General features: G+C 33.4%; 1 protein-coding gene across 1 annotated transcript; it reads right to left on the bottom strand.

Moving 5' to 3' along the window:
• Positions 1 to 1,909: 1,909 nt before the first annotated feature.
• Positions 1,910 to 9,558, bottom strand: LOC115971860 (small RNA degrading nuclease 3-like). Its single transcript, XM_031091941.1, has 12 exons — positions 9,407 to 9,558; positions 8,996 to 9,178; positions 8,810 to 8,899; positions 7,736 to 7,804; positions 6,990 to 7,130; positions 6,695 to 6,811; positions 6,555 to 6,624; positions 6,306 to 6,406; positions 6,007 to 6,141; positions 5,812 to 5,919; positions 3,981 to 4,085; positions 1,910 to 2,497 (listed from the first exon to the last, which is right to left on the bottom strand). Exons 1-12 carry the CDS (start codon positions 9,437 to 9,439, stop codon positions 2,087 to 2,089), a joined length of 1,563 nt encoding a protein of 520 aa, XP_030947801.1. The 5' UTR covers positions 9,440 to 9,558; the 3' UTR covers positions 1,910 to 2,086.
• Positions 9,559 to 16,066: the final 6,508 nt, after the last annotated feature.

Genomic DNA, 16,066 nt, shown 5'->3' with positions numbered 1-16,066 from the left:
TCTTCTTGTTTTACTCTCATTCTTCAAATTACTTAAAGAACTTGCTGAAAAAGAAACTAAATTTTATTAAAGACCTCTGGACAGTTAACAATGACACCACAACCCTCCCTCTGGTTAGCTTAGAATTAGAATAGTATGCTTGTAGTTGCTACAATTTTATATAAAAATAGTTTTAACTGTTTTTTTTTTTTTTTTTTGGGTGGCTAAATAATGATGTCTCATTGATAAAGGAGAAAGAAGAAGAGGACCCATCTTCATCTTAGGGAAACAAAACTGGATTAGTGAATTTGGTTTCTAATGTTATATAGGACATTAATTCAAGCTAGGTGTAAGTACCATAAGTTTACAAAAATTTTAACTAGTCCGATTAAAACATGTCAAATCATTTTTAAATACAAGTCAACAAATAAAAAAATTATTATTATTTATCAAAAAAAATTGATTCTCCAATATTTCCTCTCTCTCTCTCTCTCTCTCATGTTGAGATTTGGGTGTGGATTTTTTCAACCTATTGGGTGTAGAATTTTTGGGGCTTTGAGCAACAATCAGGATTTTAATTGGGTAGTTGTCAATAAAATACGTCATTTTGAGCTAAGATGTCATTTAACGATCACCTAAGTAACAAACTTGGATGGAAGAACTCAAATCAAAACACTATATAGGTTAGCAACAAAAATTCAATTGTTTAAACATAAGAGAACAAAATCAAAATGACCCTAAACTTAAAGGGTACAATTTGCAATTGGCCTTCTTATTGTTTTGCTTGGATTTTCTAGGTGTTTTAAAATGTGATATTTGTATAGAAATAGTTTGATTATGGCTTCTATACCTAGTTTCTTTTCTTTTCGTTTTTTTGGGCCCAAGTATATATATGATATTGATCTAATTGAAAATGTCTTCTTCTTTTTTTTTTTTTTTTGGCCGATTGTAGATCTAATTGGAAATGCAAACAAAACCAATATGTTAGGTTGGATGCAAAATTTCACCCCAACCCTGGCTAAATTAAACCGATTTTAACCCTAATTTATGTCCATTCATTAAAATTAAATGAATTTAACTTTGGTCGTGCATCTATGCCTATTCATATCTTGTAAGATTTTTTTTTTTTTTTTTTAAATGTTTATACTGTATTTCAGGCTATTAAATTGTTAGTTCTAGAACGAACCAAAGGGCATTTTAGGTATAGATTTCTTTGAGAAAGAAAGAGAGTCCTTCACAGCTTTACCATGAGTTCTCAACCCTTTTATAGGGCTTTTCAGGCCCCTTCGTAGTTCTCTCACTGCCCTTGGTGGCGTTTCTCTTCATCTCTACATTAATGGGTATCACACCAGGCTAGATCCATTAAAGCCCTTGGAGGGAGTTTCTAGCCCAAATTTGACTCAACCTATTGGATATTTTGATCTTTACATGGGTTTTCCTCCTATTTGGCTCAAGCCTCATTATCTTCTTGGTGGGGTGGGATTTCTCTTATAGATTTGGTTTTGCTGTGTCTTTGGAGTGGGTCGGATTGTAATGTTCTTAGAGAGCATGAAAATGTCCATCAGCTTGTATTGGTTTTCTTATAGGAATGTTTGCAAAGATTGTATGGGGCTTTTTTTCAAAAGATTTTGGATTGGTCTTGGTTATAATTTTTCTCATAGTCTATTTCCTGTTCCTCCCAACATATACTCTGGTATTTTTCTTCGTTTTTTCTTGTAATTATTTCTTAATTAGCAATAAAATTCTGCCACTTTATCTCTTAAAAAATAGTTCCAAGGAAAGACAACATTTTAACTGTCAGGAACTATCACACCATGCAACAAGTAGATTATTTTAAATAAACTTGTATTTCACTAAAAGTAGAACAAAAAGTAGAAGACAAACCAATCTCCATTGATAAAGATACAGAAACAAAATAAACAAAAAAACATAAAACAAAACAAACTTAAATCAAATATATTTGGGAGATATAAACACCTCATAAATATCTATTTGCTTTGCTCATTCCTCAATATAAATCAAATTCCACAGACGTCTGCAGAAATAAGTGGCCTGTTGATGTCTTCACTGCACGCCTCAACTAACAAATCGTACCCAACAATTTTTTTTAGTGACGTTTAACATGTTTAGAGTTCAGTTTCTTTTTAAGATCACCTATCATTTTGTCCTGAGTAATGATTTGAAAATCCTTTTTGCTCAATTCTTGCTTCAACCTTTCAATCTCTTTCAGATGATCACAACAGTGATCTGAATATGCCACCTCCCCTTTGCTCAGCTCTTGCTTCAATCCTTCTCTCTCTTCCGAGTGATCACAACACTGATTTGAAGAGTCCTCTTCAATCTTTTGATTGGTCTTCAGTTTCTTGGATGCACCTGAGATTTCCTCATCTTGGAAAGCTCTCTTGGATGATATTTGGCCATGGGAATCATCATTTGCCATTTTTCGGACATAAAAACTAACTAATATACCTGTTGTGAGCTCATGTTTGACAAGTTTCTGTGGCCGTCCCCACGAATCCTAACATAGTACAGGATAACAAAACATGTTTTACCAGACAGTCAGCCATGTATCCAAAAAATAGGCTTCTCTCTCTAGCATAAATGCCAAGCATGAAATCCTTAAAGAGTGCATTAATTTGGGATCTTATGGCAGGGAACTAAAAATGCTGTCAGTGCCTAAATAGACAATGAATTGCCTCTTCATGATAATAATCTCATCATTTTATGTAATGAGAATAAACATTAAATCTTACTATAACAGAAAATCAAGTTCTCAAAGTTTTAAAACAGGAGCGGATGGACTACGAAGTCAGTTCAAAGGACTCAGGAGTGTTAACTTAGGAAGGAGCATTAGAGCAGGATAGGATTTTTTTTTTTTTCAGGATATACCGTAGTGGGGGAAGGCATATATACGAGTATGGTTTTGTCATGATATATGGTGTGGGAATTGTCCTCAAAAGGATTTTTACCCTAAGTTCGCATGCTCAGTTGACAAAAAATGCATTAATTATTTCACTCTTGGATAGCCCGTTGGATAGGGAGGGTTGAGTTGGAGTGTGAGATTCCACAATGGTTTTAATGATTGGGAATGGAGTCTGTGAATTCTTTCCTATATCTTTTATACTTAAATACCCCTAGGGGGGAGGGGTGTGACAAATGAGATGAAGATTGGAAGGGAGTGATGCTTTTGATGTTTGCTATTAAAACGAGGCTATCCAAGATGCCACTACTAATTCTTTTCCTCGGAAAATTATTTGGTGTGTTAAGGCCCCAAAGAGGGTTTTACTAATAATTAATTAAAATTAACAAACAAAACAAAACAGAAAGGCCCCCAAAAAGGGTCTCATTCTTTGATTGGACAGCAGCTTAAGAGTTTTTAAGCATGATAATCTTATTAAGAGAGGTTTCTCGTCAGCTGGTTGGTGTTGCATGTGTTGGTGCGATGGAGAGACAATGGATCATTTGTTGATCCATTGTGATGTTGTGTATGTTTTATGAAGCATAGTCTTTCAAACTTTTGGGATTGGGTAGTTACCAAGGAGGGTCAAAGATCTTTTATTTGAGGAGGAATTGGTTTGGGAAGCATTCATCATAGATTTGGAACCTTGACCCGTTAAGTGTGATGTAGTGGTTGTGGACAGAGTTAAATAGTTGCATTTTGAAGATATAGAAAGATCAAAGGCTCTATTGTAGTCAATGTTGTTCTGTGGTCTTGGGTGTGGGGTCTTACAAATAGCAATTCCCTTTTAGATTTTTTTTTTTTTCCTGATAGTTGCAATTCCCTTTTATATTTCAAAGAATCTTTAGACTTCTGTGCATAATTCAATTGTTATCATTTCAGTTTATTTTGTGGTCATCATTGCGAGCATGAAGTAATCTATTTTTTCAATAAAATCCCATTACTTATCATTTATAAAAAAATAAAATAAATAAATAAAAACATATGATAGGGATGCCAGGCAGGTAAACTATAGTAAGTTGAAAAAGATCTCAGTATATACCTTTTCTTGGCTGCCTTTGACTTTTTCATATGCTTGATGTGCCTCTTGTGAGTTCTTAAAGATGAGAAACAAAGAAGATTTATCTTCTTGCATCTTTTTAGATGGCTGCCAGAAAAGCATACACCACATTAGAACTTTACAAGTAGAAGGGGGGAGAGTGGATACACAAACATGGCCAAGGAGTGGAGTGGGGTAGATCCTAGTTACGAACTTACCAAACACCCCCCCCCCCTTCTTCTCCCAAAGAGAGAGAGAGAGAGAGAGAGAGAGAGAGAGAAGTTATACAAGGGGAAACTTTGATATTGTGCATGACTGAGTGGTAGAAGCATGTAAATTGGGTTGAATATAAAGTGAAGCAGCCTAAACAGTGCGAGAAATGCATGGCAAGCAGAGAGTTCCAGGCTGCCAGTCACACATCATGAAATCTTATCTGAATTTGTGTGCCATTCCATCAAATGGGGGCAGTTTTCCTATTTCTACCAAACCTGCTTACAAAACATATGATTAAGCTACTGCTTGTGTTTGGATTAGTATGCTTCCATCTAAGGACCCATCAGGTAGTTGTGCTAAGCACGAGGAGGATTGTTTGTTCGAAACATAATTCACCTCTTTCCTCTTTAAGCACATACACTAAATCAGAAATTAACTATCTGTAATTGATGCGAGTTTAAAATCTCCTCTCACCTGCCATAGTTTGTTACAAAAAAAATGTTTTTCATGTAATAGTCATTGTAGTCAAAAGGCAAAAGGCAGCCTTAAGGTGCCAAATCCTTGTATCACATGAGTTGTGAGGCACCAAAAAGGTACTCACTTGAGTGAAGCAAGGTGCCAAACTCTAAATATAGTTATTAATACTATACATATAATAAACTCAAATCATACGTATCTAACACTTACTAGGCATGGTTTGAATTTTTAAAATTATTAAGAGGCTCTATTAATTAATCTAAGAATAGACTTACAACAATCTTATATAAAAATTTTCAAAAAAGAAAAAGAAAACAACTTTTTAAGCTAAGAGATTACATGATTGAAATAATAAATAAATAACTGTTACTAAATTGGTACAGAAAGAAAGAGAGGTGAGAGAGAGAAGAAAGCAAGTGAAAGAGACACCCACTAACTTAAATTAAGTATGGAGCTACCCTTTTCTTCCAGATTACAGAACTTCCTTCTCTCTCTTTATTCTCAAGATCCTTAAAGTCTCAGTTTACAGCGCTAACTAAAAGTGCCCTGTCTAGCCTAAGTGAGCACCTGACTCTCCTTTGACTACACTGATAATAGTTAACAAATTGTGTGACCTATCCCCTCAATCAAATGATATAAAGTTAATCAAATATGAAAAAAAAAAAAATTGCCAGGGAAATCTTAATGATGAGAACCAATTTATCTCAAAAAATTGATCAATTGATTGCTAGTTTGAAAACATACAAACTATACAATTGGCTTGGCTGGATCCAGGCTTGGATGTAGATTAATGCAGATTTGCTGATAAGCATGACCCAACTCTTAAACCCGTATAGCGATGGTGTAAGATTAGGGATAGCAATATAGTTGGTATCCACATGATCAACAGATCTAAACCTAAACTGCCCACCAACAGCCCTAGTCGCATGGTTCAATGGTTTGGAATTTCAAATATATTTTTTGAACGGGTGTCAAAATTGATTTAAAAACTCTTTTCTTTTTTGGGAACAGGATATATATCACGATCTATCATATGATGACTCCAAATATCATGACATGTAAAACATAAACATCATTCTGGCAATCATAAGCTCAACCAATATCTTCTAAAGAAAAGTTCAGATAACAAAAGGATATACTCAACCTTGAGCTCAATTGTAAAGTCCCCAGGAATGACTTTATGTAATTCTTCAGCAGGCACATTTTTTGGTATTCTGTGGAGAAATAGCTTAGCCATTTCAGAATTAGGTACCTATAGATAATTTATTCAAAGATTGTGAATCAGCAGGATCACATTGGTATGAATTAGAAATCACCAAGAATTTAATGTCCAACTTACATCCTCTTGAACCAAGGGAATAGCATTATCAACACCACTCTCTATCTTAGCAAGAACAAGTTTCATTGCAGCAGATGCATCATCTAAACAATTGTGTGGAGCACCCTTCTTTCGAATTTCATAGCCCAATACAGACTGTCAAAAACAAATGGAACAATTAACTATAACTGAAACAGCCCACAGCTGCTCGCCCATTACTCAAAATGATATGCCAAAAGAGAATCCTTTTTCCAATCATATCCTACTTTAATTAATAATTGACTAATACATAAAGTAGGAATAACACATTAAGAACTTGCCTTGCACAAATTATTCAGAGATGGTCTTCTATTGATAGGTCCATCCAAACACATAAAGATAAGTGAGGTATCAATTACTCTTGCATGATCTAACTTTAGTGCTGCAATCAACACAATAATAATTACACAAATGCAAAAAAGAATAACTACCTTGCATAAAATTCAAAAAGACAATGATGGTTCAGTTGTCGTGAGAGAGAGAGAGAGAGAGAGAGGAACTCCGATATCTAGTTATCATGCTTATCTTACCTTTCAGGTCATTGTTTAAACTGTGGCCTACTAAAATTGCTCCCTTTGATAACAGCTTCTTCAGGGATTTCTACAAAATGCACCAAAATATATTAGATAAAGAATTGATCCCAAAAAGTGTGAAATCCAGCCTAATGTACCTGTACATCTGCCAATGAACAAGTAACTCCTTCCAAATCTCTTGCACTAACCCCAGTTATATCAGTTCTATAATCTGCAATGACTTTACTTGGGTTTACAAGTTCATCAAGTTTCACCTGCACAATACAAACTCACTAGAAAAGATTGTACAAATAGGACCCTTCAAGAGGTCTAGAAACTGTCAAACAAGCTAGCCAAAGTGAAGAGTATTCTTTTCCCTAGGGAAAAGAGAGGTGGAACAATGGGAATTACCATTGTATGAAGAGAACGAACACAAGCCGAATTAATTAATACCTGCAAATTGCGATCCACAGCACAAACTTTCACTAAAGCTTCAGTGCCATCTTCACAGAGAGCCATCTCACAGTCAACAGCAACCATTGCATTTGATCTCATAACCTTGGATTTTTTACGAAGCTTTGTAATCACCCATCCCTGCTACAACATATCCCACAAGTTATCAGGAAACCAAGCTACATTTGAAATTGATAGCAACATTAGTTCCTCATTGTGTGAAACTATTTTTATACTTGCACACCACAACATAATTTAACTTTTATGTTTTTGTATTCATTATATAAACAATGCATCTCAAAACACCCATCCTATTTAATATAAAAACGTATAGGGTCAAACAGCAAAGCTCTTCTTAGAGACTCAAAAAGAAAACATGCTTCAAGGGGCTTCTGGTCACATCAGTTTACACTTTCTTTTCAAGATTATCAATTGTCACAGTAGCATATTCCATGCCAGAGAATACTTAAATTAGCATTTATATAGTTCATCTTTGCTCCCTAAGCTATTTTGACCATAATCTACCCATATTTAGCAATAAGGAATGTATAGGAAGTAAATGTAGCAACTGAGATTACCTAAGAAAGGTAATAATGAAAAATAGGTGCTGTAGGAAAGCCCAAAAATGACCTTTCTAATATGAAAGAAGTGCATAAAAAATAGTTTGAAAAGTAAAAAGGAGTAAATTTTTTTTTTTAATAACTTTTGATAAGTAGGAAAAGTAAGCAAACATTATGACAACAAACCTCATCATTTGATGGGAACGAATAATCCAGCAGGTACTGAGGGTGTTCAAGAGTTAAACGAACCAGTCTCTGCACTGCCAGTGTCACAAGTTATCAAGATATACCAAACAGCAAAGAACATTCAATTTAAAGTTATAGGAAAAAAGAAAGAAAAAGAAAGGGAGAATGCAAGAGAATAACTTGTGTCTAGAAATTTGATGATAACTTAAGCCTTATATGTAATGAGAGAATAATAGCAAACTAAAACAGAATCTAGTAGTCATTCAGCCACTAATCATGGAATTCATAATTAATACTATCGTTGTAAATTTGGACAATACATTGTTGATATAGAATAAGTGCTATGAAATGGACACAATAATTACAACCGAGTTTTTTGAGTATCAACATCATATAATTACATTGAAGGGTTTTGTTGCAAAATCAAGCAAAGAACATTAAAATAACTAAATAAAAGCTTAATTTCCACATTTGCATACCAGTTTAGAACTTTAAACAAATGAGAGTTTTCAAAATACCAGGAATACAACAGGCATATTATAACAAGGGGAAAAGCTTATCAAACCAAGACCTGGGAAGCAGGAAAAAGCTACCAATCTAGGCGTCTAACCATAATTAAAACATATTTAATCAGACAAATAATAATAAAAGAAGAGGAATTCATAAAATATGAACCAGACAAAGTGTGCATTTGAATGAACTTATTTCATCAGTTTATTGAGGCTAGTTTGTTTATTGTGTAAAAGTACATCTATAACCATATATAATTATTGCTAAGTTAAACAAGCACCCAGTTGAGCTAGAGCTCATCGGCAAAGTATACAGTCATACCTTGAAATAGGTGATGTTTTTAAAAAACTATACATTCCATTTCAAGATGAAAATAAGCTGAAACAAATGAACCCGACTGTCCTACTACAAACTAAAAACCCAACCCACCAGATATTGGTGTACAGACCCCTTTTCTTCAACATTTTCACAGAAAGAGAATTAGTAAAAGTACACAAGTACTAGACTATTAGTAGAATAGCAAAAATGCATTCTTCAAAGCCTCAAGGGATAACTAAACCATACCTGCTCAGGTATTTCATTATCTGGAGATATGTTTGTAAATTGCCCCACTACGTCACGCTTTAAATGGCATTGCATTACTTTAGCAAAAAACTGAAAACAGGGAAAAACATAAAAGTCATTGTCTTTATAAAATCTCAAACACAAGTAGTAAAGAAAAAAATAAATTCCAAAAATAAAAAGAACTACCTTGAGATGATTTTCTTCAACAAAAGTCTTAAGAAAAGCAGCCAAAACATCATTGGACCTCCTGGTAGGATCACTCAAGCTACTCCCAAGCTTCCTATCATGAACTCTTAAGAATTCCTTCCAATCTCCTTTAGTACCCTTCAGTCCTTGTTTTTGGGCCAACTTCACCATTTCAATAAGGACCTATTTACATTCATATTATTAGAAAACAAAATAAAACCATTTTTTTTTTATATGGGCATTATACATATGTTGAAAACACATATTGCAACAAACATAACAACACTTCACCAAAACTGAGACACAAAACAAAACAACGCAACCACATATATACTAGTTGGGGTGAGTTATAAACAGTTGGTCAAAGCAAAAGAACAAGCAAGTGATTGAGAGAGTAAATGGGGTTGTTACCTTTTTCTCTGCGGTGTCAAATAATTGTTCCATTGGGAGAGAGAAGAGAGAAACGGCTCTGAATTTCTGTGGCGGCAGCTCTCTTCAACCGGTGGTAAACTGAGAAGAGAAAAGTCGGCGGCTGAGGGATTTTTACTATAAAGAGATAATGGGTTGGGCCATTCAAAAATAGCCTACTTTACTTGCTTTTTCCGTCCACTTGTTTAATTATGTACCCAGGTTTAACTTTCGAGTTAATGACCAATGGGCTTTTTTTGTTTGGTGATCATTGGGCTTCTTAAAAGCCCATCTTACTCTATTTCCGTAATCTTTTTTTTTTTTTTTTTGAATCCCTCTCTGTTGTCTTAAGTGAAATGGGTTTTGCTGAGTTGGGCTGTCTTTGAGACTAAATTGAAAGTCAAAATATATGTACAGATTTTGTGACCTTGTAGTTTAGTAGCTCAAAACAATTTAATTTTGTGTTTGAGCCCATGTTTTTCTACTTGTTTTTAAATTAAATTATTGGGTTACTACTTCTTTAACCCAATACAAAGATCTAGTGTGAGTTTTTTTCCCCCTTTTTTTTCTAAAAATTTTAGATTACACATTTGTCCACTTTCAAATTCTCTTTTCCTAAGCTCTTTTATTACCCCCCCCCCCTCCTCTCTCCCTCCCTCCCTCGTAAAGCCCCTTCTCTCTCTCTCTTCTTTTTAGACTATGAAGACTAGGCAATGATGAATATGATGAGATGAGGAAAAAATTTTACTTTGACTTAGATATATGTATTAGCACTTACGCATTTGATAAATTTGAAGTGGATGTTATAAATATGTTTTTAGTCGATTTATTTGGTTAGTTTTGTCAAATATTATAGCATAACTGAGAATTAAAGTGGTCACTAGTTGCTTATATTCCAATTTTATAATAAATATGTATATTTATAAACTTTATATAGTGTCTGTGTATCTTACTACACAATACAATAAAAATGAAAAAAAAATAAAAAAATACTCACACTTTGACAACTATGATTAGGCATTTTCCCTTTGAATTTTGTGTAAATATGGGTTTTTATTGTGGAAGTCCATTTTTTGAGATATGGGAGGAAAAATGATGGCCATGAGCCTTGATTTATTGAAGAACAAGATATGGGCTCAAGCCCAATCAGTGGTGAAAGTGGAACATGGGTGAGCCCACTTCATAAAATATAAATATTTGGGCTTTGAACCCATCTCGTGAAGTAGTAAAAGTTGGGTTTTAAACCTATTCCATGAACGTGAAGTAGCAATATTTGTGCTTTAAGCCCATTTTGTGAAGGGAGGAAACATGTTTTGTTACGAGTCCAATTCATTATGTAAAGAAAATAAGAATGTTAGCTTCAATAGCTTTGATTCAAAGTTGTCTTGATTCATCCACTTGTGATAAGAAATTGCCAAAACATTTGACTTTTCACCCATTTCAATATAAAGTATTAATCAATCAAATCCAATTCATGAAGTCCGGAAATATTTTGAGCACGTGCCCATTACATGGTGTAGAGAAAAATGTGGACTATGTCACTATAAGGCAGCGAAGAACTTTATGAGCCATGAGCTCAATTCATGTAGCTTGATAGGAATTTAATCCAATACCATTATTTCTTTATTTTGAAAAATACTGTTGAAGTGACATAGGTTGTCTAATAAAATTGTACCATGTGATTGTGAAAAGAACTTTTCAACAATATATAAATAATTGAAAACAAATAATTGAAAAGGTATGTTAGGCCAAAGAGTTGAGAAGGCTCTTTTTTTCCAATGTAATGTGAAACACACAATAAACCAATGCTGACTTAATTTCTTGTACATATCGTTATGACAAATGCTCAAGTCTTCGTGGCCATTTCCTCGTATTAGAAATTAGAATCCTCTCCCGTGATAAAGGACTTTGTTTCCTCTTTCTTTCTAGCAATAGAATAATAATCCAAAAGAAATTACTTCAAAATATTTTGGCACCTCTGTTTTCTTGGTCATGTTTTGCGATTGAGATTCGTTGAAATTGTAATATACAATTGCATCACGCAATTAACCTCCTCTCTTTTATAGTAATTGTTTACTATTCTTACCTTTTTACTTTTACATTTTTACTTTTTCTCATTTTTTTTAATAGCGAAAATATCATTTTAATCCTTATATTTTGAGGTCACAATTAATATGGTCTCTATATTTTGATAATAGTCAATTTGGTCCCTTTCGTTAATTCACTATTGAAAAATGCTTACAAGTCAAATAATGTGCATTGTTGGCATACTTCACGCCTACATGGCTTACAAAATAATATTAAACAAATTTAGTCAACGTAAAAAAAATTTCACATCAGCATTTATATGATATTATAATTTTTTTAAAGGAAAAAATAATAAGAATCACACTTTCTTTTCTTTTCTTTCCTTGGCAACCAAACAAAATACAAACATTTAAACAAAAAAAAAAACTCCACAACCATTGTTCAATGGGTTTTTTTTTCAATTGAAATTGCTGGGTTTAATTTTTATTCAAACCCGAAGTCCTCTCTCTCTCTTGGAAATATAGAAAGCCAAACTGAAAGAAGAATAACCTAGAAACAGCTCCCTAAAGCTAAATCATAATGAACACAAATCAAGTAAATATCCAGATTTTATCAAAAAAGGGGAAAAAAAAGTAAATATCCATATTAGAAATGGTCAAAAAAAAATTTTAAAGAGCAATTCCCATCGTGACCAACGCTGGTGGGAAGAGCTTGAACCACCTATTCCACTCCCTTACCTTGCCACTGTCGAAATCTAACCACTGACGAGACCAAACCTTTGTAGCGTCGATTTGCAGTCACATGACTCAACCACCTAACAAGGATTGCAGAAGTTGTCGCCATTGAGGAGTTTCTTCAGGTTGTCGGAGATGTGTTAGAAGTATGTGCTGAAATGATTAAATTCACCATATTCTAATAGTTTAAACTTTTTGAATAATCGGTAATTTAACATAGTATCAGAGCGAGAGGCCCTAAGTTCAATCCCTGTCTCCTCCCCTTTACCTCCCATTTAAATTCCCACGTGTTGGACCTCACCTATTAAAAGGTGGTTTCGTCCCACATGTGAGGGTGAGTGTTAGAAGTATGTAGTTAAATGATTAAATTCATCATATCCCAATAATTTAGCTTTTGGAACAATTGGTAATTTAACAAGATGCACCATTGGGTTGGAGTCCGTTGCCACTACTACTATTAGGATTAATTGGTAAAGGCAAAAGTGATGGGTTTCTTTTAATGATGAGTTGTGGCTACTATTGGTTGTGTGGGTTCTTTTTTCTTTTTTTTTTTTGGTAAACAACATATAGGCCCAAGAAGAAAGCATGGATCCTGGGCCCAATGCTTTATGTTTAAGGGACTGGACTTGGTTCACCGCAGTTAAGTTGAGTTGATTTTGAAGCAAGTTGTACACAAAGCACGAATTCTACAATACATACATACTAACACACAGAAAAAGACATACATATTGTACAATAAGGAACAGTAAAGAAGTAATATAAAAGAAAAAATGAAATAAGCATTAGAGATCCTTAGGATGATATGAAATGTTTCATTATTTTCTTAAGTTTTTAATATATTACGCTCTCTAGGATATGTTACAATGTCCAAATAAGTTCAAAAATCACAGACTTAGATGACTCCTTAGGCCTCTAAGACTTGCAAAGTTTGAATCCCTTTGAACCCAAGTGTATTCTCTAGTGGTTGTTTCAGGGTCCCCAACGGTGTTTTCCCTCTCTTTTCACTTTTTTGAATTCTAACAAACTTTTATCAAGGATCTTTTCCTCTGATTCCTTATTGCTAAACGCTCTTCATTGTTGGTTGCCTCTCCTTTTATAGTGTCATCCTAGGGTTTCTGGTGTACTATTGATTTCTTCCATTTGCTGCTCTGGATACCAAAACTAATGTTGTGTCAACAACATTGGTGGTTGGCCCCTTCTTTATTTTCTCACTATTTCCCTCTTTTGAGGTTCCCTCTTCAAAAGCCCCTAGCTGACTTTCCTGTTCTGGGGGTCCTAAAGGGTTGATCTTTGATCTTTCTTTTTCCGAAGTTTCTAGATACCACATTTTTAGACCTACCTTTTGATTGCTTTCCTTTTGTCATTTTTCCTAAATGGGCAAATTCCCTTCCATTAGGCTAAAAGATCCCTAGCCACCTTCCTTCATGGTCCGTCATTCTAGGTTCCTCGAGGTACCAAAATCTCATTTATGAATTGCTGGTTTCCCAAGTCTTTTTCCCCTTTTCTACATCATTGGGTGGCTGATGAGACACATCTGCTCTCATTCTTTGTGCTTCTAAGCATGCTTCCTTGAGCTGTCTCAATTCCAATCTGGCCTTACTACACATCTCGAGGACCCTAGGCTTTTAGGAATCCCCAAGTATCCTGGTTCAGTTTTCTCTCTAGGCTCCCCAGTGATTTTCTCCCTTAAGGGCTGGGTTGAACTCTTTTTTTCCTTGTTTCGTAAGGTCCAATGTTTGCCCATTCATAGGCTTGAGCCCCTTCCTATTGACTTTTAATGGATTTAGGCCTTACCTTTTCATTGAAAGCCCAAGTGGTTCTTGGATTTCAATATTTTTGTGTTGTTTTGAGTTTTGGTACAATACTGTGATATTTTGGACCTCAACACCGATGATGAGTTTTATTTTGGTTGGAGATGGGTTGTGGCTACTATTAGTGATGGGTTTTGTTCTGAATTTCAATTCACACATCTAGACGTGATTTTTTGGGTAGTTTGTGGAGTTTTCAAGGCGGATGTTGTGTTTGGTTACCCAGAAAGTGGAAGAAAGAAAAGGAAAAAAAAATGAAAATTTTTTGAAGATAAACATGAGAAAAATGAATTAGAGATTGATTGCCAAGAAAGTGATTTTTAAAAAAAATGGGAGAATTAAGTCAATTAAATTAACTCTTAAGACTTTTTATTTAAAAAATTGAGGAGTTAATTCTTTTTTGATTTTTTATGTTGATGTGGCAATTTTTTTAGGTTAATTAAAAAAATTTATTATTATTTTATAAGGCACCTAGGTATGAAGTTTGCTAATTGTGTATACCATTTACCACGTAGGTATTTTTCGTTAAGAAGTAAATAATATAGACCAAATTAATTATAAGTTAAAAATAACAATAATCAAATTTATTGTTATTAAAATGTAAGGGTCATATTAACCGTAACTCTAAAATATAAAAACTAAAATAATATATATATATATATATTTTTTTTTTTTTAATTCAATAGTTGTGATTTAAAATAGTAACTTTTAAAGTTCTTTGCAAATTCAGAGACATCGTGATCTCAATTCTTGCTTTATCAATTTCGTTTATTGGAGTAAAAAAACTGTATCGAAAACGACGAAAAGTCTAATTTATAAAGTTAAAATGAAATAATCATTTAAATTACGCAATTAAAGCCGCAAAGGAAGAATATTAAGCTTGTTTAATTTGATTTTTCTTTACATAATGACAAACCGAGCAGCAAGTCAAATTCACGTGGTCATGTGACAATTTTACACTGTCAATTATTGTGAGTCTTCAATAACAAGAAATGGCTCGTTAAGGCCGCCATACAGAACAGTCAACCCATCACAGACTTCACTATTTTCATTTTTGGAATTTTGATAAGTTCAAAATAGAAGTCAAAATACCAGATCAAACGTTATGGGACAGCTTCTCAAAACGTCTTCTCAAAACGTTATGGGACAGGTAGCATTAAATGCTTTTCAACTAGGTATTTTGACCAAATAGGGTTCTATAATTACTAGAGAACCAATAACTAAAGATATCCTTATCCCTTAGACCTTAGAAGGGAACAAGTATAAGTGGAGGGAAAAAAGTTTTCAATGAGATAGTAAATGAAAACAATATATTAGTATTTTTCTTTTCATGGGAAAACTATATTGTTAATAGGGTTTAGTTTACTTTCAGTACTTTTTTAATTGGATATATCATTTGTTTTAAATATATAATGAGTTTTAATCTTCATATTTTATTTAGTTAGTAGATAATGTTGTAGTTTCTCATTAAAAAAAAAAAATTCAAGTTAAAAAAGTACTGAAAATAAACCAAACTTTTGTTAATAAGCTCCACAAGAACACTATTGAAGATTCACAAACGCTCAATTATTATGAACTATATTGCGCATTTTTCAAAGAAGAAGATACACTTGGCAATTTTACCCATTACTCTATATGCTTTAACCAATAGAAAAAAAATAATAATAAAAATTAATAGTTATAAAATGAAATTTTAAATAATTATTTTTGTATTATACATGTTATTCAGAAAATGTTATATTGTAGTTTTATTGATTTCACCATGATTTATAGTTTATATTTGTTTCTTACTATTTATTTGGAGGAAGATTATTAAAACCAAAAAAAGACTTGGTATTGTGTTTACTGTTTACCAACCAAAGGAGATCTTGGGAAAATTAAATAATTTTAATAAGATTAATAGAAATAAACTAAAAATGCAAGCATTTCATATTCCCAAGAATCTTATTAGATTCCAAATAAAGCTAAACATAAGAATATTTATATTCCCAAACATCAAATTACCAAGCATCAATCACATTACAAAGAATTTAGATGCTAAAAGATATTTCAAACCAAACGATCTCTAAAATTTAAGGCAATTCTTAGATAGT

The sequence above is a fragment of the Quercus lobata genome, chromosome 12 (assembly GCF_001633185.2).
Source record: "Quercus lobata isolate SW786 chromosome 12, ValleyOak3.0 Primary Assembly, whole genome shotgun sequence".
NCBI lineage: Eukaryota > Viridiplantae > Streptophyta > Magnoliopsida > Fagales > Fagaceae > Quercus > Quercus lobata.
The sequence above is the reverse complement of the archived record's forward strand: the minus strand, read 5'-3'. Positions and strand labels throughout refer to the sequence as shown.